This window comes from Drosophila obscura, unplaced genomic scaffold (genome assembly GCF_018151105.1).
Source record: "Drosophila obscura isolate BZ-5 IFL unplaced genomic scaffold, ASM1815110v1 contig_179, whole genome shotgun sequence".
Classification (NCBI taxonomy): Eukaryota; Metazoa; Arthropoda; class Insecta; order Diptera; family Drosophilidae; genus Drosophila; species Drosophila obscura.
The window spans coordinates 5,493,648-5,519,340 of NW_024542766.1; the positions used below are offsets into that span (position 1 = coordinate 5,493,648).

The window sequence follows — 25,693 nt, forward strand, 5'->3', positions numbered from 1 at the left end:
TAAGTTGTATACTATTATTGCATTGATCTGTCAGCTGTTATCTTCATTGAAAATATATTATTATTCTGAAAATAGTTCATCTCTGCTTGCAAAGGTTTCTATGTGGATTATTTATTGTAAATTGTGCTTGGAATCCAGAAAATTATTCTTCAAATATTTAATCTTCTTTTTTATTATTTTCCTTTGTATTCTTTTCTTTGAATAACATCTTTACTCTTTAATCAGTGTCTCTTACGAAGTAAATTGCAATAGTTCTATGAATCAATTTCAGAAAAGTGCAATCTCTGATGAAACTCTCCTGGAAACATTTTTCACTTGGATCGTTTCGTTGTTAGTGGCAGTTGCCATTGAGCCATTCTTGGTGGAGGGTAAGGTATTTTACCTGTAGATGAAATACAGGTTGATAAGCTCGCGTGGAATTCAGCATGTTGCAACCCCCATTTTGTGGCCACCAGGTAAGCCCGAACCCTGGTCAACCCTTCTTCTACTTGCACAGCAATTTGTTTTGCTGCAAGCATAAACTTTGTGCCTCACTGAGTTCCGTTCATATTCATTCATTCGATGGAAGAGAACACCTGGGTGCACCCTGGAACCAGGGTGCCAGTGCCAGTGCCAGCACCACTGTCGCTGTAGCTGTGGTCACCCTCTACACGGGGGTCAGTGACTCCTCCGCTTTCTGTTGTTGATGGATTGACACTGCCACAACGGAGGAGTGGCAACTGTTGCCTAGTTGCCCCTCTGTTTCCATGGAAGTAACCCTTGTGGGGGGCACCGGCAGCTCTTTGCCAAAAAATGCAGCGAGCTCTCTTCTCCTCTCTTCGCGGGAGGGCGGAAAAGCGGATATGAAAATCGTTTTAGAACGGCTTTCGGATGGGGAAAAACTATATGGTATGCAAGTCTCTTGCATAATTATGTTTATGAGCTACGGGAATAATGCAGTTCTGTGTCTCTGCTGTGTGTGTGTGCCGCTTCCTGTGGCTGTTGCAATTAGGCAAACATGTCAGGTAATTATGGGCATGGAGCATGGGCAAAAAAGGCAATCAGACACACAGACAGAGGGGCAAAATGGGGCTGTCTGGAGGCGTTGTCGTGTGAAGTGGCTCTCCCAAGATTTGCTTGATGACAAGCCACAAAAAACAAACATAATGTTGGGGCCAAATTCGAATAGAACTCCAAAACTCAAACTCAAGTGCGGCTCTTCACTTTGGAAAATTATAAGGTTCTGCCACTTGGATAACTGTAAGTAAATGGAATAGGCTTTTCCTCTCCTAAAAACACACACACACGTGCCAAGCATTTATCAAACGCATTTCACGCCTGCCTGAATCCAGCGTACGACTAATGAGTGACGTATCCCCAGGGGAGAGATAATGCCAGGGCCTATCTCTACGCACAATCCATCCAAGTGGAACAACAATACGTGTGTATGCTACAGTATATACTCGTATATAATTCACTGATGAATCAGCTGTCGTTTGACGTTGAACTCCAAACACATTCCACATTCCCTGGCCCTGACCTTTTTATTCTTAATTGTTTTGGAATGTTGAAGAGGGACGCTGGCGCTCGCTGGATGGCTGATAGTGCTTTCGGCATTCAGTTCTCTCTCGGTTTTGGGTCTCATTTGCATGTGTCCCTCCACAGAAAACACACACATGCACAGACCCTAAGGAAATTTGTATAAATGAAATGTTTTGGGGACCACTTTACTACTCGTACCATGTGGCATGTGGCAGAGGGCATGCTCTTGCCACAATTGAAACAGAACTAGAAGTACAGTAGAGATCTGTCTGATGCCCCTTTTCCATTCGGGGGTTTATACATCGAAGAAAAAAAATATTAGTGCTTCCATGTACAAGTTTCCCGTAAGTAAAAGGACACCATTTCGAATAAAACAAACAGAATGAACTTGTGAATGTTCTTTTACAGGAAATGCACTTAATGAAATCTATTTCTTGTGTGAGATTTTTTATATTTACACTCCCATCACTTAAGTGATAAAAAACCCCGAGTTTTCCTCTACAAAAGGTGTGGAAAGATGCCTGATTTCACGAGAGATCACACCCTTTAATGAAACTTGAGATTTAGAGTGCATTCCCCAGGCCTCCCTGAATGCCTAAACACTCTACCTCCATTCCGAGGATAATCCATTTTTGGTATGTCCTTCAAACATTTTCCAGGGGAATAAAAAGAGCAAGGCATAGGCATACAAATAGCAAAAGTGGAAGTCCTCCACACACACACACACACACACACACACACACACATAATTCAGCGAGCGAATACTTCAGCCCCAAACTATTCTCCCGCATACGAGTATGGGATGCATTTTACATAACCGTCACACAATTCCCAAAACCACAGACCAGTGCCGCTTCCCAATCCCTTCTCCCTCCTCTCTCTCGGATCGCTCTTCCATGTGGCATGTGGCACATGTTGAAGGTAAAACGAGAATGTTGCTGCTGCTGCTGCTGGCATCAACGTCAGAGACCGAGAGAGAGAATGGGAATCTTGGGGAGTGAAAGATGTGTGGCGCACATTAAAATGTGATTTATTTGAAAATGCCAAAACGGGGAAACTATTTTTGGAATGCATCAGAGAGTAGAACAGTACAGGAAAAGCGGGTAAAAGAGGGAAAGGAGGGAAGGCGGAGATGTAGGTATGTATATTGTGAGCGGAAAAAGGAAGTGCGCTTTATTTGTTTGCCGGTTCTGCTTTGAGGGTGTTCTCTGCAGTCTTCAGTTCTGGTTTCTCTCTATTTATCATTTTTACACTGAGCCCCGAGGCAGGTGTGCATTATCGGGGGGGGGCACACACACAGAGGAAACCAGGGCGACAGCTGACACTCTCTTCTTCTGGTCTCTGTTTTCGGTTCTCTGGTTCTCTGCTTCTCTGGTTATCTGCCTCTCTGTTCATTTTCCAATTAGCATTCGGGTTTGCCATGAAAATCGTTAACTTAATTTGCGGGCCATTGCCACAGGCCCCCCACAGACAGACAGACACACACACACACACATATCTTTTAGTTAAATATTTGCATGGAATAGAATGTCGAATGTCCCCCACTATCGTCTCTCTTTTCAGCTCTCTTCAGTTTGCTGCCATTGATGGCTGAGGTCTGGTCTGGTTCTGTTCTGCGATAATCACACAAATTCGTATGGAAATTCGCAGTCTGGAATGTGGGTAGTACTCGTACTACTTTTTGGATTGCCTGCCTAGGCGTATGACCCACAAATTGAAACTGTTATGAAACGGTTGTTCCCCATTATCGTGTATGGCATGTAGGTGGCAAGAGAATGCTTTAGGATTGATGCAAAACAAAAGGTAGAAGCACTATTAAGTGGTTTCTGTTCTCTTCGGAGATTTCTCTTTCCTTTAAAGAGTTCTCCCTTTTGTGCAAAGAGATCTATAGACATTTCTGTTAGAACATCTTTTCAGAGAGATTTCCCTTCTACTTAAAGATATTTTCAGAGAACGTGCTTTCCCATTTCATTCGTAGAACTCTTTAGAATCCTATAGTGGGGTTTTCTTCTGGTTTACAAGCATTTATAGACAGTGTCGTGCACCTTATCTCTGGGATAATTGGCCTGACATTGACTGCTTTACGAATATTGTGTTATATGAGGCTGGTGGTGTCATTTCTAACTGTTATAGACGAGTGTAGATAGCATGTCAGCTGGTACAAGTTTATTTAGTATGTTATAAAAATGATAAAAACTATTAATTGGTCATTAGAGCAATTAAAAAGAAGATATGATTGTTCAGTTTTGCTTCATAGCCTGATAAATTGTTATACACTATTCTGGTATACTGTCATACAAACTGTTATACTCACATAACCACCCACTCCACTCCTTTCTTGCCATTCACAATCTTTCAAGTCTTTCAGCCCCATCTAAGCCTACATTTAAACGGTTTAAAAGTTCACCAACATTGCAGCAGGCAGCGGGCCAAATTAAGCACACATCCAGCGACGGTCCCAGTCGCCCGACTGTCTCTCTCCTGGCGCATAGTCGTCGCTCCTTTTGGCCACCACTTCAGCTTTCATTCAGCTTCCAGGCAGTTGCCTTTTAAGGCCACTAGCTACAACAGAGGAGGCGCAACCAACGACTAGAAGGCACACACCCACCCACCCGCTACAGTTCGCGACATAATAAAGTCCTTTAACCTTTTGCTCGAGATTTCCCCTAGTTTTTTTTTTTCACTCTTTTTCTCTTCTTTTCAGTTTCCTCATCTTTTTGTATGGAACTTCCGCATGCACTGGATGATGGGATTTGTAAGCCTAAGCCTTGAAAGGTACTCAAAAAGGATGGGTTCCAGTGGTTCGTGGGCTTTGTTCACTGATATATAAAGCATATTTAATGGTTAGAAATTTAATCTAAAACTCAAATTAAATGCCATTCGATTGGTTTTCAAAGGGGAGTGGGTGTGGGAAGTGCAGTCTGTGGAAATAATTGGTGTGAAAACCGAATGCAGACAACGGACTGTGGGCGATATAAAATTATAGAACAACACTCATGTGACATAATCATGACAGTAATTGGACTTTGCTGGTGCCATTGTTGTCGCCCATGCATAAATTAGTCAGCCATCAGCAACAGCAGCAGGGGAGACTGAATCATATATTCTATCTGCTAGATGCTTTCTGTGTGTATCTGTATCTGTATTTTATATTATACGAAAAACACAGCTGGCCAGCTGGCCAGCTGGCTGGCTGGCTGGCCACGCAATAAAAATAGAAAAAGGAATCAGAATCAGAATCGTCTCGGAAAAAAGACTGTAAAGATTAGGGTGCGGCCATGCTATCCACTTGGCAAATAAATATCCAAAATATCCAAAAATTCCTATAAACAAAAACTCAAAACTCGTGTGCTTAAATTCCTATATATTTACGGATTTTTGTATGTTTATGGATGGTTTTTCGGTTCGTTTATTTTTGGAATGGAATATCGCAAGTTCATTTTGCACACAAAAACATTTTGCAAATGCTACAAAAATAATCGTACTCTGACTCGTACTCGTCCGAATAATTAACGGCTTGTGAAAATTTGCACTGGCTACTAAGTGTAAAAATTGCTTTTGAAATCCATCGTAAAAAAGAATAAAAGAAAAAGAGTAAACAACAGACAATCGGAGGGGATTTGCTTTATATAATTCTGAATCTGAATCTGTTTTTTCTGATGAGTCAAGTGGATCGTAGACGATTTTATGCACAAAGGGGAAGCCATGTGACCATGTGATAAAAAGCAGGCTAAATGGCTATTTGTAGGCGTTAAATGATATTAAATCAGCAAATAAATAAAGTCATAATATTTGCACATTTTCTTGAAGTTTTAGGGATTTACTCAAGGGGAAAGCATGTGTGAAACAGCCACAAAATGTACCTACATAACCCAAAGAAACCACAAATTTTGTGTTTATAGATAGCCAAAAAATAATCTGCTTAGCCTCATCGCATCGAAATGGCCAAAAAGCAATAGACAAAGTGCCTCATTTCATGTATATCCAAAACAGATTGAGAGATTGAGGGGCGGAACCCACAAGTTCAGAGTGATCTCTGAACGGAAAAGCCGCCTATAAACAAGTTCCCACCGAAGGCCAAACATTCGACGTAAAAGATTTGGGCAGACGGACACACCCAACAGACAGTAAATCGAGTACTAAACAAGGCGGATGATGCCGAGATGTGGTACAAAAGTTATCCATTTTTAATTTAAATCCACTTTCCGATGACCAAAGGGCTCTTTCACTTTCAGACGAATTTTAAGGAATTTAAATTGAAAACAACGCGATAATTTGAGATAATTAGAGCTTTATTCAATTTAGCCCACCATTCAACCTACCCACTGACACCCACTGGTCCGTCCCCCATTTATCTGCGTTCTGGAAAAACAAATGCTGTTTACGCAAGAAAACCGGTGATGGAAATACCCAAAAGAAAGAAAAACGAGAAACGAAAATTACATGCTGCGAAAAACAAATGCAAAACGAAATTAAAAGAGTGTGAAAAATAAATTGTGGCGCAAATCCCAAATGAAATAAAAATCAAGCGGCTCTAAACAAAAGCAAACCGCAAAATGGACTTTAAATTAATTAAATTTCCTGCTGCCCCAAGCAGACCCCAGGGTTAATATGGCGAGAGGCGAGTGTTAGTAACAATTTTAGCTGGTGGCGAGTGTCTGCAACATTGCGAGAGGGGTGTGTGGGAGGGAGGTCGCAAAGTATTGCGAGAGGCGTGATCTAATATCGCAAGAGGCCAGTGTTACAGGGTAAAAAGTCTCCCAATCACACACAATATTGCGTGAAGCGAGTGTTTGTCTGTCTTTAATGGAAGACAAAATTCCGTTTTAATTTGAATAAATTACAGTCGCCTCAGGGACAATGGAAATGCCTGAGCAATGATCTCAGAGCCCCCGACAATCCAACAATCCGACAATCCACTAAATGCCCAAGTATTTTAATTAATTTACTGTGCTGAGACTTTGAAACTACCATTAGAAAGCGGTTTCAAAGTATTTTTCGTACCAAATATTTCACAATTTGACTTTTTCCGCAAGCAGGTTACATTTTCCAGGTATTTTCCTGTACACAATTTACTTTGACAACTGTGAAAAGAGAAGGGGATAAAGCAGCGGAGGTGGGGGGGAAGGTGCAATCGTTCAAGCAAAACAAATTGCTACAAATATGGCAAAGAAATTGTTTAGGCAGTTCCTCAAAAACCGTCCATCTATAGAGATAAGCCATAGTAAAACAGGTAAAACAACGAAAACATCGAAACTGTTCGAGAGTGTAAAGAGTGTAAAAGAGAGCGCCAGATCGCAAGAGAGTTGTAATAGCAGCATAAGCAGCAGAAGAGAGACCACCTCGCAGCTGATATAAAACAACCAGAGCAATGTTAACAGCTCTGTTGGAAGATTATGTTGCAGCAAATCGCTCAAGAACTCTGTTAAGGGTCTATGCTCACAGATGCCTTTACATTAGTAGCAAAAAACAGAAGAGCATTCTCTTGCCATTTACATTTACAGCCAGAGAGCAAAGAACAGACAGCTGAAATAACAGCACAGCATAACAATCAGAGAATGCTTCTGAGCAAGGTTTATTTATGCAAGCAAATACAGGTAAGCTTGCGTTACAGCAGATCTTGCATGTGAGGTGCTCGTTGGGAATGCGCCGCACCTTCTATTGACGCACTTTGAGATGTAGTAATAGAGGAGCAGCTGCATTCCCTCCACTGCAGTAGATCAAGCAATTAGTTCTGTTAAGTAAACTCTGCAGATTGCTCTCTTCTTCAAGCTTCTCTTCTCTTTAATTGCATTTTGGCACACCACCCACCAAGCGGCCCCCACTCATTCCATATTCTTTCGCCTTCACCTCCACCTTCAGCTTTTACAGCGTCGCCGGGCCATAAACTGAATGAGAATCAAGAATTCCAACAACAAATATTTGAGCAGCACAGAGAAAAACAAATCCAAACGCACAAAAACAATTGAAAGAAAGAACCGTTTGCTTAAGGCACATTAGAAACTAATTTGGAGAGTGTGGGTAAAGGGCGGTGTAGAAGCAGACAAAACAGTGACACAGACAGAGACAGAGAGAGGAAGAAGCACCGCTAGTTTGAACCTTAGCATTAGTATTAGTAATGTCGCCTGCTGCTGTCAGCGGTGTTCGGTGTTTCTTATCAGCGAAACATGAAAATTGTACAAGAAAAGATAAGCAAATAAATAGAGACGTAGTTTGTTGGTTTAAGCTTTTGTTGTTGTTGCTTTTATGCTTTCTTTTATTTTTAGTTAGGGGCCGAATATAGTTTGCAGTGGTAGGAGCAGTGACCAAAAGGAACGTCGTGCAAGAATGATTCCGCGTTGCGAGTATGGACTATGGGATACCCCTTCTATGGGGTATTTTGGGAGAGTTTCATTTATTACTTTTAGAAGTTACGGTGTACCCTCTACGTGGAAAAGAGAATACGAATGAGAGAAATATTTAATTGAAACTTTAGGTGAATATCAAAATCAACATCATATCTCCTTGTATGTTTCTTTTTACATTTAGCAAATTTCAATTTAAAAATAATATACCCCCTCCCACCAGTAGTACACGTAACAGCTCCAAGCTTTTGTCCACAGCAAGTGGCACACTTTACCCTCCCCCTCCACCGCCCTCAGACAGACAGACAGAGTAGGATTACCAACAGGGAGACACACACAATCTGCTGTTCTCCGGGACTCTCCTTCTTATCGGAAGAGCAGACATGGGATTTGTTTACATTACATGTGAAAATAATGAAAAATTTAATTAGAGTTTATTTGTTGTATGCTGGGGGGCCCACCCATCACCGCCACCGCCACACCATCATCATCATTTCTTTCTTTAGCTCTGCTTTCTTTTTCTTGCACTCGCCTCCCGTAATTATTTTCTTAGTGTTATTATTCACATGACAACTGTCGGGCGCAGCAGCGACAAATTTCCGCAAGAGCAGACAGCAGACAGAGCTCGAAGCTCGCAGCTCCATTTTCATGGGATTGAAATAGTTTTCGGATTTGAGCGGAAATCAAGGCGAAAGTTTTGGCATTAAGTGGGAGAGACAGCGAGACGTAGGAGTAGTCCAAGTCCAAGACCAACTCGAATTCGTACGAAAACTAAGAAGAGAAGCAGCAGCACAGAGGAAACAAAAAGAAGGCGCAGCTTAATAGTTTTTCTGTTTCTGTTTTACAAGGCAGGGCAGACAGAAAAATAAAAGAGTGGGAGAGGTACATAAAAAGAAGTTCCCGCTAGTCGATTCTTGAATTCCCTTCGTAACCTTTAAAGGTCTGAAAAATACAAGGGTTCCAGTGGCTGTCATAATTCACATGAAATTGCAGTCAACGTGGTGCAAACCCTTTTCGTTTTGTATTTGCAACCAGCTTTTACTTTTTAGAAAACTTCTCTTACTCAAAATTTTAAAATTTCCCATTACAAAACAAAGCTTTAAAAAGTGAAGGCCCAAGAAAGTTTGTGTTTATTATATGACATTATTAATTATATTTATTAATCACGAACAGGCACAGGCGATTTCTACAAAAAATAACTAAAATAACTACGTGAGTGGAAAACCTAAACGAAAAGCTCAACATAGATGTGTATCTTACATAAAAAATGCTGGCAGACAGACATGGGCCACCATAAAAAGCACAACAAATATTTTTCCATTTTATGTACAGTCAGTCAACAAAAATATATAATTAAATTTGAAAAATTTCCAAGGTATACAAAAAATATTTATAATTAAATTAGAGAATTTCTCCTATACATTAATACATTGCACCACAAATCAGAAATTCTTTTTTCTTTTCAGGAAAAATGTTGACTGATGGAAGAAAATTTTGAATAATCGAAAATCATCAAAAACAAAACAGAGAAAGGATAAAATGGGGGGCCCAGGCCTGTGATAAATTTGCGGATCCATCATTTTAAACTTTTAATCATTCCCAGGGCTAAGCAAAACTTTAAATTGAAACTATAATTAAACACAAATGTAACACAATATCCGCAGAATCCCCTGCCACACAAAAAAAACCACCAAGTCGCTGTTAGCCAAAACCGCTCTTTAAGCCATGATGTTAATGGGTCAGAGCAGAGGAAAAAAGTGCCAAGTAAACATCGAGTTAATTGGGTCTACCACCCATCACCCAACCACCAGACCAGCGCCCAACCGGACAACTATCCGCAAAAGTAAAAGAAACCCGAGGTTTGACCGAAAACTGTAGGGCTTTTTCGCTCGTTATTAAACAAAAGCCATCGCCCCAATGCCCCAACGCCCATCGTTCGCCATCGACTCAATTAACGTAATGAGAGAGAAAAACAGGCGGACAAAAATGTGAGAGCCCCAGAAAACAAAGGCCAACCAGAAGGCATAAGGGCGTGGTGGGGCACGGACGAGACTCGGGGGCATATTCACACCCACACACACACACACATATATTACGGAAACTAAGGTCAAGTGGTCATTGTCTCTGTGGCAGCATCATCGCGCAAGTAATTTGTAGGAGCCATAAAAAAAACGCACCAAGCACCCAAGAAAACTGAGGAAAATGTGAAACTGAGTCTGAGGCTGAGAGGCGAGAAAAACAACATCACCCATTGATTTATGCGCTCAAGGATTACGGATGGAGGGGGGGATGAAGGCAGGCAGGCAGGCAGGCAAACTGTGTGGAATGGAATGTGTCGCCTAATAAATCAAAAATAAAGAATAACATCACGAGCGTAACGACTTGGCCGCTTTAAACCTCAGTCAGCGCTAAGCCGCTCAGACAGAGCCACCACCCGCAGGGTTGAAAGGATAATGGATATAGAAAATTTGATGATGATAGAGCACAGGGCATCCTTCCATCCATTTGGGGTCATAAAAACTAAAGGAGCCAAGACGGAAAATCAAGAAAAGCGTGAGGAAATGTACGAGTATTAAAGTTGTCACAGTTCATTGAGCATTTTCGACGCGGGTGTTGCACCTCTCTCCCCAAAAATCAATTAACATCCATAATGTCCCCCCCATAAGACAAGATCAAAGTCGGCCATTGTCGCCGTTCGAGCGGAAACGGGAACAAACTTTGGGAGCAGAAGCAGCGCTTCACGAGAAAGATTCCATCGTTTGCATAATTTTTTCGTGCCTCAGAGAAAAAGAGACAAAGAAAAACAGAAAGGAAAACACACACAATGACAGCTGTAATCGGGGGCAAAGACAAACGAAAGGAAGAATCAACGAATTGGAAGTGCTCTTAAGGGAATGGAAAGTCAGATTCCAATTTGAGAAAGGAAATAGTTGGGGATTAAGGATAAACTTTGTATCAAAGACTGCACTAACGTGCACCAGTAGTTCTTCTAGAATGATTTTAAAAATCTTATAGGCCAAAACATAAATAATATGTTCACAAAAGTGAGATGTGCGCACAATAGAATTGTTTTGAAACATAAACAAATCGAAAATCGATATAAAAACAACATATTCCCATGCGAATGAATACCAAAACAAATATTTATCTAATCAAAGCTCTTAACTTTTACCGACTTGAGGCATTAATCGATTCAAAGAACAAGAAAACAAATAAAACAAGAAATGAATTAGAACTTGTTTGCCTTTTATAGGAAATTATCTAATCAAAATTTGATTAAATTAAAGCATTATTCGATGGGAATAATGTCACATCAGCCACTGGTACAATAGATAATACAAATTGAATGTTTTCCCTATAAGAATTCCTTATAAGGAACTATTCAAAAAAAAACTCAATAGTTATTTTTAGATATTTAAAATAAGTCATTTCAGTGACTAAAACTTGACTGAAACCTAATCTATATAGAATTTTTAAGAACAAAACTCTGCTTCTAGCTGATAAACCTCTTTACAAACAAAAGATTTCCCACCCAAAAGTTGGGAGCGGCATGCCCCAAATACGTGCTACACCAACCCAACCACTAAGGGATGATAATGCTGCTGCTGCTACTGCTACTGCTGCTGGCTAGCTGGAATGCCAGACAAAAGGCATAAAAACTACGAATGCGAAAACGAAATAGTTTGCCGCCCATCCCCCCACAAAAAAACAAAGAAGGGTGATAGGGCAGTGGGAGTGGCTGTGGTACTCACCAAAACATTCCTTTGATTCTCTTTATCCAACAGAAACTCCATGCTCTTGTGCGGTCTCCTAACGGATGCTATCTGTACACCGCCGGCAGCTGGCGAGGATTTGATGCGGTGTCCATTGACCACCACATCCCCATCGAGCAGGTCATCGTCCACATCCACATCGTAGGCGGCACTGGTCACATTCAGGCGCTTCACCAGATACCGCTTGTGGGGCTGGCTCAACGGATTGCAGGTGATGTCCATCAGGGAGCGTGTTTTGCCCGAGATGACCGTCTCGTGTGTGTCCAGATTCGTCTCAATCAGACCCATTTTACCGGATCCATCAGCATCCTCATCCATTACGGGGGATACGTGCACGGGCACGGCAGTGACCATTGTGGGGCGCATTCCTGCACCGGCACCGGCACCGGCTCCCAGCTGATTGAACATTTGCGTCTTTTGGGCAACGGTGGCCCGCGAGGGCGACTCGGTGTCCCGCATCCTCGCCGCTTGCATGCCCGCCGACAACTGGTCCGCAAATTCGCGATACTGTTCCCGTTCGGCGCTCAACAAAGCCTCCGAGGCATGGGTAGCACTGGCCACCATTGCTGGCACCATTGGCGGAGGCGCATGCGTCAATCTGGGCGGCTGTTTGGGCAACGGCGGCTTGCCGGTGACCACCTTCTGCAATGTGGATGTCTTGGCCAATGTCGAACCACTGTGCACACTCGCGGTGCTGGCCTCCGAGGCATTGCTGTCGTCCAGCGTCGTCTGGACATTGGCTGATGCACTCCTTGGCGGCTTCAGGGGTATGTGTATAAAGTCCGCCGACTTTCCATTGCTCTGTTGTTTCGAGGCCTTCACCGGCGCTGCCTTTGTCAGCGGTGGCTTCTGTTCGAGCTGCTGCTGCTGTTGTTGTTGCTTCTTTTTGCGTCTCAGGGAGAAGCGCAGGCCATTGGCGAATCTGGAGAGGAAACTCTTGGAGCTCGGATGCTTGTCGTCTGTTTTGCCCGGCGACTTTCCACCCTTTTGTTGTTGTGTGGGGGACTGGGACTCCACAGTACCACTGGCGGCGGGTGCCATTTGGCGGCGATCCTCGCGCTCGTGCGGCTCCTCCACGTCGTAGCGCTGCAGCAGCTGTTGGGAGGCGTAGAGTATGTGGTGGGCGCGGTTGGTGGGCGGTTCACTGAGGATCGGTAGATGTAGGCTTAGGGGACGCTGAGGGGGCGCGGTATCACGACTGGCGGAGAATGGCAAAGAGTGCGATGGCGATGGCGCTGTCGATGTCGATTGTGATGGTTGCGCGACGCGTTGTGGTTCGAGAATGAATGCAGTGCTTGAAACGGGCTCGTGTCGGGGCTCCGAATCGAGTTCGGCTACGCCAGCAGCAGCAGCAGCAGCAGAGGCAGCAGCGGCTGCGGCTGCGATGTTTGCGATGTTTTCGTTGTTGTCATCGCTCTCTTCGCCATCGCTCTCTGCGGTTGCGATCGCTGCTAAACTCTCTTCGCCTGTTGCCCGCTCTTCGCTTGTTGCTCGCTCTTCTGCTGTTGCTTGCTCTTCCAGCTCGATGCTCACCTCGACCAGCACACTCTCTTGCGGCTGCGCTTCTCTTTTGTGCTGCTCCTGATTGTAGCGCGCCGCTATGTTCTCATTCTCTTTGGTGTTGTGCATTACAGTGGCGTCCACATTGTCCATTAGCTCATCATCGTCGTCCGAGTGCGCAGGAGTGTCGCTGCCGAGTCCAGGATCCTCCTGTGGCTCTTCCGAGGACTGCTCCTGCCAGCAGTACTTGCTGACCACCGGACAGAAGCTCACCTCCTTGCTGAAAGAGTTGCGGGAGCCCGCAGGCAGGAGTATGCCCAAGGGTTTGGGTTGATTCGCCGACTGTGGCAGCTGGTGCATCGATGTGTGGGCACTGCTCACATAGATGTCATCCTCCGTCTCCCCGTTGCTGTTGTCGTAGGCCGAGAGATTGGGTGTGCTGCTGACGAGACTCTTTTGCTTGGCCGCCGCCGCCTGCGATTGGAAGCGTCTCTTGGGCAGCGCCCGCGGTGGCGGCACCTTCGTGGGACTCACTTCGTGGGCATCGAAATTGCACTGCTCCAGCGACTGGGCATAGGAGGTGCGCAGATTCGTGGGATCCTGATCGAAGGTCTTGCCGAAACTCGAGAAACTCAACACAGCAGCGGGCGGCAGGTTGGCTCTCTGTGTGGGCGTGGGCGTGGGATTGGCCTCGGCAACGACTCTCTTCTGGCGTGGCGGCGGCTTCCTTATCGTCAGTTGGACATGCTGCACCTGTGGGGGCTCCTCTGCCTCCTCTGCCTTGTGAGAGGAATCCACCTGATCCTCCGCTGTGTCTGTGTCTGCTTCTGCTTCTGCTGGTTTGTCATTCAGAATGGACACATTCTTGTCGTAGATTTTGCTCAGTTCGTCCAACAGGAAGTTGCCCTTGCAGATGATCTGCTCGTAATCGCCGCCGGAAAGGCTGCTCCGATTGGACATTTCCAGGGGTTGACTGCTCCTATCGGACATTTCCAGGGGTTGCCGCTCCAAGGGCTCTGCTGTGGGCTGACTTCTCTTGGAGTTCCGCTGCAGATCTGCCGCCTCTGGCTGTGTATCCGTGTAATCCAAAAGCGTTAGGTTCTGGTAGCTGGCGTTCATGTAACCCGCGCCGGTGGATGCTGCCGCAGCAGTAGAAGATGAGGCACCTCCTCCTCCTCCGCCCAGTCCTCGCTTGCCCACGTTCCAGCTGCAGCTCCTGCGTATCCTTGGCAGCTGACAAAAGTCCAGAAAGAAGTCGTCGCGACGCTCTTCCTGCTCCAAGTCGTAATCCTCGCTGGAGCTATTGCCACCGCTGCTGTTGCTGTGGCAGTTCCGTGGCGCTGGACGATTGTGGCGCGTACGCGTTCTGCGGCGCCCCAATTGCTGCAGCTCGTTGGGCAGGGAGGTGGCCCCAAGCACTGGGGAGCAGTCTGGGGAGGAGATGGAGCTGCTGCTGCTGCTGCGGCTACTCCGACTGCAACGTGGATTTCCGCTGCTGGCCAGCACGTAGCCGTGTAGATCGTTTTCCGCTGGGAAATACTTGGACGACGGCGACGAGGGATCGTTGGCGGCACTGATGTGGCGCTGGCGGCTATTGGCGGACGTTGGCGATGACGATGAACCTCGCGGCTCGCGTATGTCGGGCAAACTGTTGCGCAGCCAAGTGAACGAGGCGGCGGACGACGATGAGGCTGCCGATGATCCGCTGGGCGATGCCAGTGGCGATGGTAGTGGCGATGGCGACGCTGACGATGCTCTCTCCGTGCTGCTATTAATAGACTCGGACGGAGAGAGAGGCATGGGCATGGGCATAGGCATAGACATAGCCATTGGCGATGCTGCTGCTGATGCTGCTGCTGCCGGCGTAGTAGCCTCCGTCGTTGTCTGCTCTATTTTCGTCTGACACAAATCATGTCCGCCATTGGAGTTTTTGGAATGTGGCACGACGGTTGCAGACTCCTCCAGCAGCAGCTCCTCCTCCTCCTCGCACAGCTTGTCGAAATTCTTTGGTATGGATTTAGATTTCTCGCGTCGCAATGTGCTCGGCTCACAGTAGCCGGAATCCTCCGATAGATTCTCCGCCGAATTGAGTGGTATACGTCGCGAGGCGGCACCATCCTGCTTGCCACTGGCCACCCCACCGCTGCCCTGGCAGGAGCTGAGGAGACTGTGGCCGCTGCTGTCGCTGGAGGAGCTGGTGCTCGACTCGGAATCCGATTTGATTTCCGCCTGGAGCAGGTTCTTTGCAAACAGTTCGCGCTGCTGCTCCTCAAAGTTCAGTTTGTTGAGCTCAAAGTACGTCTGATGCAGTCGCCCGTCGCTGGACTCGTAGCGTTTCATCAGCGACAGCGAGCTGGCCGATCCCCGCCTGCTCTCGGGATTACTGTCGCTGGCACTGGCTCCACCCATTTCGCAATTGAACAGCGATGGCGAACTGTTGCCCAGGCTGTTCATGCTCTGGTGTTGCTCCGACAACGTCAGCTGCCGCTCCAGCGACTCAAATTGCACCAGCGAGGAGCTGCGCGACAGCGAATGAAACGAATCATTGTCGGAGTAATAATCATCAAAGATGCCGCCACGACGACTGCCTGTGCTGCTCCGCTGGCCCTGACTGCCATAGCTATCCCGGGCACAGGCCTCCAGGGCCAGGAATCGCTCCAGACTGTTGTGCGATTCGGCATCGTAGCGGCGATGCAGTCGCATTTGCACACCATCCTCCAGACTGTGCGGCTGTTCGGGCTCCTGGCAGCGTCTGGGCCGCTTGGGTGGGCAGGCAAAGTCTCTTTCCGAAATGGCATCGATATCTGGAAAGAGTTTGAATTGATTAGTTGATCGATTCCGGGCTCCAAATGATTTTTCTTAATATTTCGCTTACCTTTTGTCACTTCGATGCGTATTACGGAACCCGTTTCGGACTCTGTGGAGCTCCAGAAGCCGCCACCACCACCACCGCAATTGCCAGTGGAGCCTCGATGCTGCTGCTGCTGCTGCTCGTGGTAGCCATTCCAACTGTTTTGTGCATGCTCCTCATCCTCGCTGGTCTCCTCTATGATGGGCTCCAGCATTTGTCGGGAATTCGACAAGTAAATGGCATCTGTAAGATACAGCAAAAAGGGATAGGTTAATTGTCTGTCCGACTCTTCTGGCTGTCTTCTCGCAGTCCCCACTTAGCATCAGTGCCTGCCATTTGCGCATCTTTATGGGTGGAAGAACCATCTCCAGCTGTGACTACAACAAAACTAAATCCAAGCAACCAAGCGACACTCTGTCAGAGCATAAAAAGAGGCAAAGACTCTGCGCTCAGTTCCTATCCCTGTGCCCTATCCCTGAGCCCCATCCCCTTTGTCTTTGCCTTCTGCCACTGCCACTGCCACTGCATCTTCTGTCTGTCATCCAATTCCATTTAGCTGCTGCTCTCGATCTTATCTGCTCTGCTGCGCGGCATTATTCATGCCCGCTTAATTATGCAATTTATTAATAAAGACACATAATGGCAGGGCATTCAGCAGAGGCAGAGACAGAGACAGACGGCCAAAGTCTGACCCAAAGCCAGACATTCCTCGGCTCCTTCCTCCCTTACCTTGCTGCTCGAAACTGTTGCCCAAACTGTTCCATGTTGTGGGTGCATTACTCAGATAACCCGCCAGATCGAGGTGCTCCATTTTTTCCGAGCGGCTTTCTTCTATGTTTTTTTTATTGGCAAGTCTTTTTAGCACTCAAGTCTTTGTCAATTTCAATACGTTGCTTAATATATCGTTTGCTGCAATGCTTTAGCTTTAGCTCTTTATAGTTTCAAGTATCACATCGGTTCGTCTTCTATTCTGTAGTTCTTTTCTGCTTCTCTCGTTCGACGTTTGTTCGCCTTTTGGTCAGTTTCTCCTCGGTGAATGCGAATGCGAATGTGAATGTGAATCGGAGTGTGAGTGCATCTGGAGCGTTGTTGTATAGCAGCAGCACCTTCCCATTTCCATTCGTGTTGCCTTTTGCGTTGCTTTGTTCTTTTCGGTTTCTGCAATTCGGTGGCAGCATTCGAGTACAGAATTTTGTTCTATTTTCGATAAGCGAAAACGATATCTGATGGAAAAACCGAGAGAAGAGAGAAAGGGTGTGGGAAAAAATACGTTAGTTCAATTGTTTGCGATAAGAATTCAGAGTCATATTGTATGTATGAATGGGGGAAATAGTAGGTTAAAAAATACAAAACTGGGTTAATAAAAGCCCCTTAGAGTAATAGAATTTCGATATAGATATATTGGGTATATTTTAAACCACTTTTCAGAGTTATCTTGTGTTAAAAAATTGCTTCAAATAGACCCAAATTTTAGGGTTTCGTTGAATATAAATTCTTTAGCACAGCTACAGCTTTAAATCGGAGTTAAATAAATCACTTAGACACATTTCGAAAGTTTGCATATACTTTTAAACATATAGTAAATGCTTTAAACGATTTAAAATGCCCCTAATTATCTTATTTAGACTAATTAAACTCCTGTAAAATTTGAACATTCACTAATTAGGCCCCTGCATGCCGTTCTAAAACATTTGTGGTCATTAATGAACTAATTTGAAAGTATTTAGTGTTTTCCAAAGATATAAATGCATTTTTGTTGTACTTAATATATCAGTCACTCATTGAAGCAAATGCCAATAGTTTTGGGAGTTTTACCAATAACATTTTATTTTGCTCAAAAATTGCAGATATTTAATGATCTGAAACGTCACTACTCATTAATTAAATCATCTTAAAGAGATTTAAGATTTAAAACCACTTTCTAAATGGATTTCCTCAAGTTCTAATTAATTTTTCTCTGCACTTAATGATTTCTACTTAATCTCCCATCAATGCAAGTGCTGCGCTGGCCTCAAGAATTGTATTCTTGAATTGTACTTTAATGCAAAGGATACTCAACTTAATCGATTGCAATAACATTTGGACAGGCAATCGCTTTCCCTGCCTCCGGCCATTGCATATCATTGGATTGGGGCATTGGATTTCAATTGAAATTGAAATGTTTCTTTTTGCCCGCTGCCTTTTGTGCCTTTTGCTGCTTGGATTGTGTTGTGAAATGTGTGTGTGTGTGTGTTGTGTTTCCAATCTGTTTATAAATATCCCCCTGAAGTTTACATAGCTCGGAATTGTGAAATAAATACGCGGCGGCGATACACACACGGATGCCCCAGTGACGTTAGCGCAAATATTTGTTGTTGCCCCCCTGTTTACATTTGGGGCATAATTTAAGCTCCCAGACTCCAGACGCAGGCACCACCCTTATGACATTGAAATGCGATTCGAAATCAATGTGGAATCTGGGTTATCAGCATTTATAATACACACAGAAAAATCAGCCTCAAATGTACCAAATCTATAAATTATAAACTGCAACTGGAGGCAATATTTGCGCAAAAACAATTTGAGACTTGTTGAGTTGTTGTTGCAATTTTGCCGACTCGATGCGGTTGATTCGCCCGCCATGCTAGCAGCTAGCAGCTGGCGGGGTGTTTCGGGTAGCTATTTTTGATTTATATTTATAATTTTTTGCCATGTGCAAGGCATACGAGCCCAGCCCGAGTACTTTTACAGAAATTACAGAATTGCTTATTAGCATTTGGTTGGTGGCAGGGGCAGTGGCGGGGCAGGGCAGGGCAGGGCAGGGCACGGTGGCTGCAATTAAAGACACCCACATGGCGGGCTCCAAGGGGCGTTGCACAGGTGCAAAGGTGCATTCATTCAAAGGCGGTAGAGTCGTGTGGATTTGTCTAGAAATGTGTGGGTGAGGTGAACTTAAGTGTGATTACAGGTAGCTGGAACTTTGATTTAAACTTTGAAAGTTACTTAAAAGGTAATGCAAAATTAAATTTTCTATTTTTAGCAGACAGCATGTTTTAATAATCATTTAGATCGTTAGGGAAATCTTTTAGCACGAAGATTTAGAGCTCTTAGGGGATAGAATATACAGAACAGATTAGATTTAGATCGGACAACCAACTGGCACAGAGTTTGAGAGCTCTAAATACATTCAAAAAATATTACACGAGCATTCTAGTGTTTCATAAGGCACATATAGTAGATTAGAAAGCACTCCTAAAGTCTAGACACCTTTAGATCACCAAATTAGTTGCCTTAACATTTCTCAACTAATTTAGTACACATCTAAAAAACATTAACTAAATTATTTTCACAATTCTAGACAAAATCAAACACTAGAAACACTAGTCCTTCCCACATTTATTACTTTGATCTTTAGATGATTTATAAAACACATTTAGTACACATATTTAGCACCCGCTACGTAAACATTTCCATTTGGCATATCCAGAAAGCGGAAAGCGGAAGCCCATCGACGACAACAACAGCTGAATGTTTTCATCTAACACTTTAGCACTTTTAGAACGCATTCAATTCTCTGCCATTCCCTTTGTGGAAATAGTTTTCACTTTCTTCGCGCCACTTTCCCCCGCAGCTGGCACACAAGCGAACGCGTGTCTGTGTCATAAGTAGCTGTCGTCCATATGCAAGAAATATCACTCTAATTAATCATGCAGATGAGATGAGATGAGATGCTACCATATTTAGATGTTTTGGCATGTAAACAAAAACTTTGACAGCTGTCCAAGAAAACAAAAGAAGAAAGGGGGGCAGGAGGAGCGTGACATCAATCATTTATCTCTCTTGGCTTATCACGCTCAGGGAATATGCCTTCATGTCTATATGTGGTGCTCATACAGAGATAGAGAGATATATGGAGTACTTAAACAGCGCGATATACCGGACAAGAGCAAAAGGAATATATTTTTTTTTGCTTAGTACATGTGCTAGTAGATTCTGCAAACACAACAAAAATTAATTGTAAAATATACCTACACCCACCGATAAGATAGGGGGCAACTACAATGTTAACCCATAGGAAAGTTACTGTGACCAATCGACTGACAAGACACCCTGTATATTGCGGGGCGGCACACAGATAATTATAAATCGGAAGTTGTTTGCTTTTGGGCTTTGCTCAACGCATCCATCAAGAGGTGGAACGACTAAGCCCCCCCACATTGGAGGTGAACTTTGGAGCCTGCAAGAAAAAACATGAATAAAAGCTAGAGCCAGGCATGGTATATAATTGTGCTTGTAAATCGGTTGAATAAGAGAGTTTTTTGGCATGAAATAAAAGGTGTGCTATAGCTTCGCAGATCGATAGAATGAGGAAGGCATTTGGCTTGATTTTAGGTGTGCTATATATTTTTGTACATTGATAGAACGAGAGAGACTCTACTCTTGGCACTATATCAGGTGTGTTACACCTTCAAAGATCGGCAGAACCTCCCTCTCTCTCTCTCTGCTGCACTTCCTATGATCATATCGCTTCATACCGCTTCGACATGCAGCAGCGCCCCTCGGTCGGCGCATGTCAACGTCCTAATAAGATCTGCAAAAATCTACACAGCTCGAGAGAGACTCTCTTTGCCGTGACATAAGGTGTGCTCCTACCTACCACAGATCTATAGAATAAGAGACAGTCTACTCTTCTCAGGGCTTTGATCAATTGAAACATTGTCACTTGTACCAACATACAAGTCATTCACATTTCGCCTCGACTTCGAATAAAAAAACGAGCCGAGAGAGATAAACAAAAATGAAGAAAAAGAAAATAAGTTCACATGCCAACGTTAAACGAAATGCGTCACATTTCAGACTCCTCTATAAATAAAATGCTTAAAAAACCCCAACCAAAAAGAAGACCTCAACCACCGCACCACATTCGGCTACGCACCGATAGAAGGGCAGGCCAGGCCGGGCCAGCCCAGGCCAGGAGAGACTGTTCTTAGAAAAGCATAAATTATTTTATAAGATAGGTAAAAAACTACAAGGAAAGAGAGAGCGAGAGTAGAGCGGCAGAGCTAGAGAACATTGCGGAAATCTTGAGGGGTGGGGGGAAAACTATGGCCATCTGGCTTTCTTGGCCCGTACCAAGCCGCCGTTGATCTTACGAGTAATTGCAAAAGTTCCACCGAGTTCATGTGTGCCCCGTGCCACCGTGCCTGCCTCACCCCATATGCCACAGAAATATGCAGTTATAAATTGCTTTATTTTGCCCCTCTTTTCCGTATCGCCTCCAATGGCCAACGATCCACCCTCTTAGCCCGGCCCGCATGGCCACGCATTGTACCGATCATCTTTTACACACAGCTCCCCGCCCGATCCTCTGTTTATTTTGGTTTCGTTTCGGGTTTTGTTCAATTTCTTGCCCGTTGGCCTTTCATAAACACAACACAGCACACAACAACAAAAAGCTCAAATGAAATATTGAATATATGTAAGGGAAACGCTTGCTTTTGGCCCGTCCGATGACTCATTCCGTTGTACAATTGCATGCCCAAGGGGCTGGCTCTACGTTGCGATATTCTTCGTAATATGCCTAAATAGGCAAGTAAATAAATGCACACTGTACATATGGAGGGTCTTTAGGTGGAATTAGCACATTTAGCACACACAGCTTTTACAAAAGGTTTGGCGTCAAAGTGGACCTTGACTAATGGGGAACTTTCATTTGTAGTTTTAGTGCATGTAAAACCAGGAAGAAAATTGTTCAATTTGCAAATAAATTAATCTTTTTGGTGTGACTTGAATTTAAAATATATTTGCTTTTAGTTCATGTATGGGAAACAGAGAAATTTTTGGAAGAATTTAAAAATAAGTCCCTCTAGTTTTAAGTAGTAATCGGAGAGTATGCCTTAAGCTGTTTAACTGTAGTTAAATTTAACTAAGTTAAATACACCACAAACATGTACTTTTAATTGTTATCAAAAAATTTCATGACTGCTATACGCTTTGAGTACACTTCACATTCAATCTTAGTTGCACCTTTCAGACATGTACATAACGTCGTTTCCTTTCAGGAATATTCGATTTAGATCACGTAGGCAATGCTCAAAAGAGACCTTTTACAGCTAAAATCCTTAGTGTTCTCTTGTAATATGGACACATATTATTTTACTAAATTTCACGCTTTTTTCTTCATGAAAACTAAAATTTTAAATTTAATTATTTAATTTCAATTTTCAGCTCTATATTCAAACGTTAACAATATGTAAGTGTATGCACACTCCTTTCCTTTAAAGTATAGACCATTTACGAGTAGATCGCATAATTAAAGCCTCAATTGAATAATTTTACCACCCACATTCTTAGTAGACTTTTAGCAGATATATAGAGGGTTTTTTCGCCAACAAATCGAATCGCATAAAAATCCATTATTTTCTTTACAGTTCGGCGCCAGTTCAGAGAATCTTATCTCTCGGTGTCGTGTGTAAACAAATGTTTACTTTTCTTAATTATCAATTTAACAGGCCGCACCCTTCAATGGAACCCACTTCTGGAGGAACTGCCCAGCCCACCCCATCTGTGCTCTCACCTGTGGTCGTTGAGAAACTGCTCGTTCGTTTGTTGTAATCCCTTAAACGTTGTGCTAAAAACCTAAAACGTTTTTAACACCAAGGCACTAACTGAATTTCGTATTTAGCTCAATGTGCAAAATTACAGCCAAGAGTTAAATGTCGTTAAATATATATCAACTTATATATATTTTATATAGAGTATGGGGTGGTTATCGTGGAGTGCACATTATATGTACGTATGGAATACACACAGAAAACACACTGCAAAAATGTTATAATAGTAAACCAAAATAATAATCGTGCGGTGCGGTGCGGTGCCGTGCCGAGCCGTGGCCGTGTGTGATAAGGCGATTCTCTTAACACACAAAACAAAAAACCAAAACAGCGGCACGTCGTCGTCGAATGGCAATCGCCGGAAACTAGAGGGTCGACGCTACGCTACGCGGTACTCCTACTAACGGGGCTCTGTAATCTTGTTGCCAATTTTTCTGCTGTGTGCTTCGTGCTTTTTTTTAGTACATGTTCCACCCGGCCACTGTTTAAGCGGTTAAAAAAGTGCTAAAACGTAAGGGAGTCCCGCGACACAAACGATCCACTCAACCGACCGACCGCTAACCACACCGCCCGACCGACCGCAGCAGCGTCTGGGTTACGTTTGAGTACTAGCAAAAATACAAACAAAAAAATTATACTCAAACTCAGTCTCATTCGGGAGGAGGCGTCAGCGATGATACTCGGCGACACACGATCATAATTCTTTTGTTTCTGATTTTATTTACAATTTTTGTTCATATTTTTTCAACGCAGCGTCGCAACCGGCTGCGTCGTCGTCGTCGTCGTGCGCGATTGCAGTCGCGAATCGCCCATAAATACCCAACCCATAAATAAATATATTTCGAAAATGGGAGAAAAATAAATTCGCGCGTAATCCCCGCATCATTTTTGATGATCTCTTACCACATTGAAGAGCCGGCTGGCTGGTTACGCCCCACCATTTCACGCCAACTGACAAACCAAACTGATCGTCAGTGTCCGTCCATTGAGTTGTTTGCATAAAACACGAAGGAAAACATTTACTTCTTATTTTTTTTGGGGGGCGACAACAATCGCTGCTGCTGCTGCTGGTCAGCGATAAGAACTTATCGCTTACAATGTCACCGGCTTACTGTATTTCTTTTTGGCTCATTATCTAGTGAAGGCTCTTTGGACATGGTGACGAATGCAATCTGCGACAAAAGAGGTCTAGGACAACAATATAAAGAGGGTGAGGAGTGTTAAGAGGAATTCTAGAAGGGATAGTGGCTGATCTGAGGTGAATAATATTATGGGTAGTAAACGAAGTAAAATGTTTGCTGGTAGAAGAAATCAAAAAAAGGAACCAGTCGAAAGCTGAACATGTGTCTTATCCGGTTTCTATATATATAAACTTGATCTGTTGTAGATTCTTATTATTGGTAAATTCTATAAAAGTTAGTGGCTCCACTTCATTGGATTTTTTTAGAATCCTAAGCTAAAGTGGCTGCCTAAACCACTAATAATATCCCTAAATGAATTTAAATTAAAGCACTATTTAGGCACTTTCAGTTGCACACGCTCTCTAAGCCTCTGGGGTAAGCTTCGCTTAGTCTCTATCCTGACTTTACACCAATCTGCAAGCAAACTCAAAACTTTTCACACCTTTCGCTGATTCGCTTGGGCTCTGTCATGTAACTCGCCCCAAATTCATTTTACATTTTCGTTACGTTTTTGTTGTTGTTGCTGTTGGCATTATATTTTTTGCGCCAGCAAGTCAAAGTTGAAAGTGTAATAAACTTGCGTGTGAAACGCACCAAATTCGAACAAAAGGCAAACCGTTCGCTTGGGTCTGGTCTGTTTTTGTTTTGTTTTATATTTTGCACACACCACTCCAGATGTCTAATGGACTTTCACTTTCCTGCACTCTGTGACTCAGAGACGAGCGAATGAATCTCCATTTGATGCGCGGGTAACTAAAGTCAGCCTCAACCACGAACACAACCAGAGTACACATTTTCAGATTCATTAACATTCAGTTTTTGCAAAAGTCTGAGAGACAAAATTGGGAATGGAGATGGGGGAGTCGCTACTCTGCAATTGCAATCACAATAGTAGACTTTTAAATTTTAGTGGGAAACCAAAAACTCCTACAAACAGCAAAACAATAAAATAAATAACTGTGTGGTACAGTGTGCACATAGCGACTTGCGAATACCTCGTAGTGAGTAAATAATGATTTAAGAGGGATTAAACAGGCGTTAGGTAGAGGGGAAAGGATGTTACATTCAAAAGAAAAGGCTTGCCAACTATAATTTTATAATTAATAATTATAAACATGAGCATTTCGATTGAATTAAGACTAATATTACAAATTAATAATACACTTAACATATTCTTCTTCCCATAATTAACATGGAACATCACCTTTTCAATTGCCACTATCCGAACTGCTCTAAAGATTGACTCTACTGGTGATCCTCTACAAAAATAAATATTTACATTTATTTTAAGGGCTCAAAAACCCTTCCTTCTGCCAAAGATTCTATGGAGTCTTTGCTTCTGCCCATACAGAAACCCAAGTCATCCCTTTGCTCTTCAACTACAGAGTACCAAACACAGAGTACTCTTAACACAATTGCATAAATATTTCGGTAAGTCTTTCTTCACTTTTTTGTTGGTGTCTCTTTGGAGCATCGTTTGCGAAATTCGTGAATTGCTATAACCACAATTCTCAGAGTCTCTCAGAGACACTGTGCAAAAGGTTCACTGTGTTCCCGAAAGTTTTCCCAACTTTCAACATTGTGGAACAGCCGCAGCCGCAGCCGTAGCCGTAGCGGCGAGCAGGAAGTAACCGCAAAAAGTGAATGCCATGAAATGTCTGGCTGGCAACTGGCAATCCTACAACTTACGACTTAGGTGGGTCTCAATGCACATTAATTGATCTGTGGAGTCTCGGCGTTGTTTTTTGTTTCTCTTTATTTTTTTTTTTTTGTTATTTTCCATTGGGCACGCGCCACGCCTACTGTTTCACTTTTGTTTCGTTTTTGTTTATGCAAATTTTGTAGCTTTTATGTAGTTTTTGTTGTTGTTGTTGTTGTTACCTTTGTTGCTCATTATAATTCATATTTTCTGATTTTCTGCTCTAATGAA

The 25,693-nt window shown here is 43.6% G+C and overlaps 1 protein-coding gene across 6 annotated transcripts in view; it reads right to left on the reverse strand.

The window, feature by feature from the left end:
- The window catches only part of LOC111082860 (hormone receptor 4), a 58,445-nt gene that overhangs the window by 22,559 nt on the left and 10,193 nt on the right, over window positions 1–25,693 (reverse strand). For 3 of the 6 annotated variants that reach the window (XR_002608742.2, XM_022379084.2, XM_022379087.2), the window contains exons 1-4: window positions 22,546–23,172; window positions 16,719–17,212; window positions 16,014–16,232; window positions 11,618–15,942 (exon numbers count right to left, since the gene is read on the reverse strand). Coding sequence is in view for 5 of the 6 variants with exons in the window: in XM_022379084.2 (XP_022234776.2) it covers window positions 11,618–15,942; window positions 16,014–16,232; window positions 16,719–16,800 (4,626 nt within the window). In the remaining variant the exon portion in view is untranslated. Of the gene's footprint in view, window positions 1–11,617; window positions 15,943–16,013; window positions 16,233–16,718; window positions 17,213–22,545; window positions 23,176–25,693 lie in introns of those variants that run through there. The other 3 variants (XM_022379080.2, XM_022379082.2, XM_022379081.2) reach the window with 3 other exon arrangements.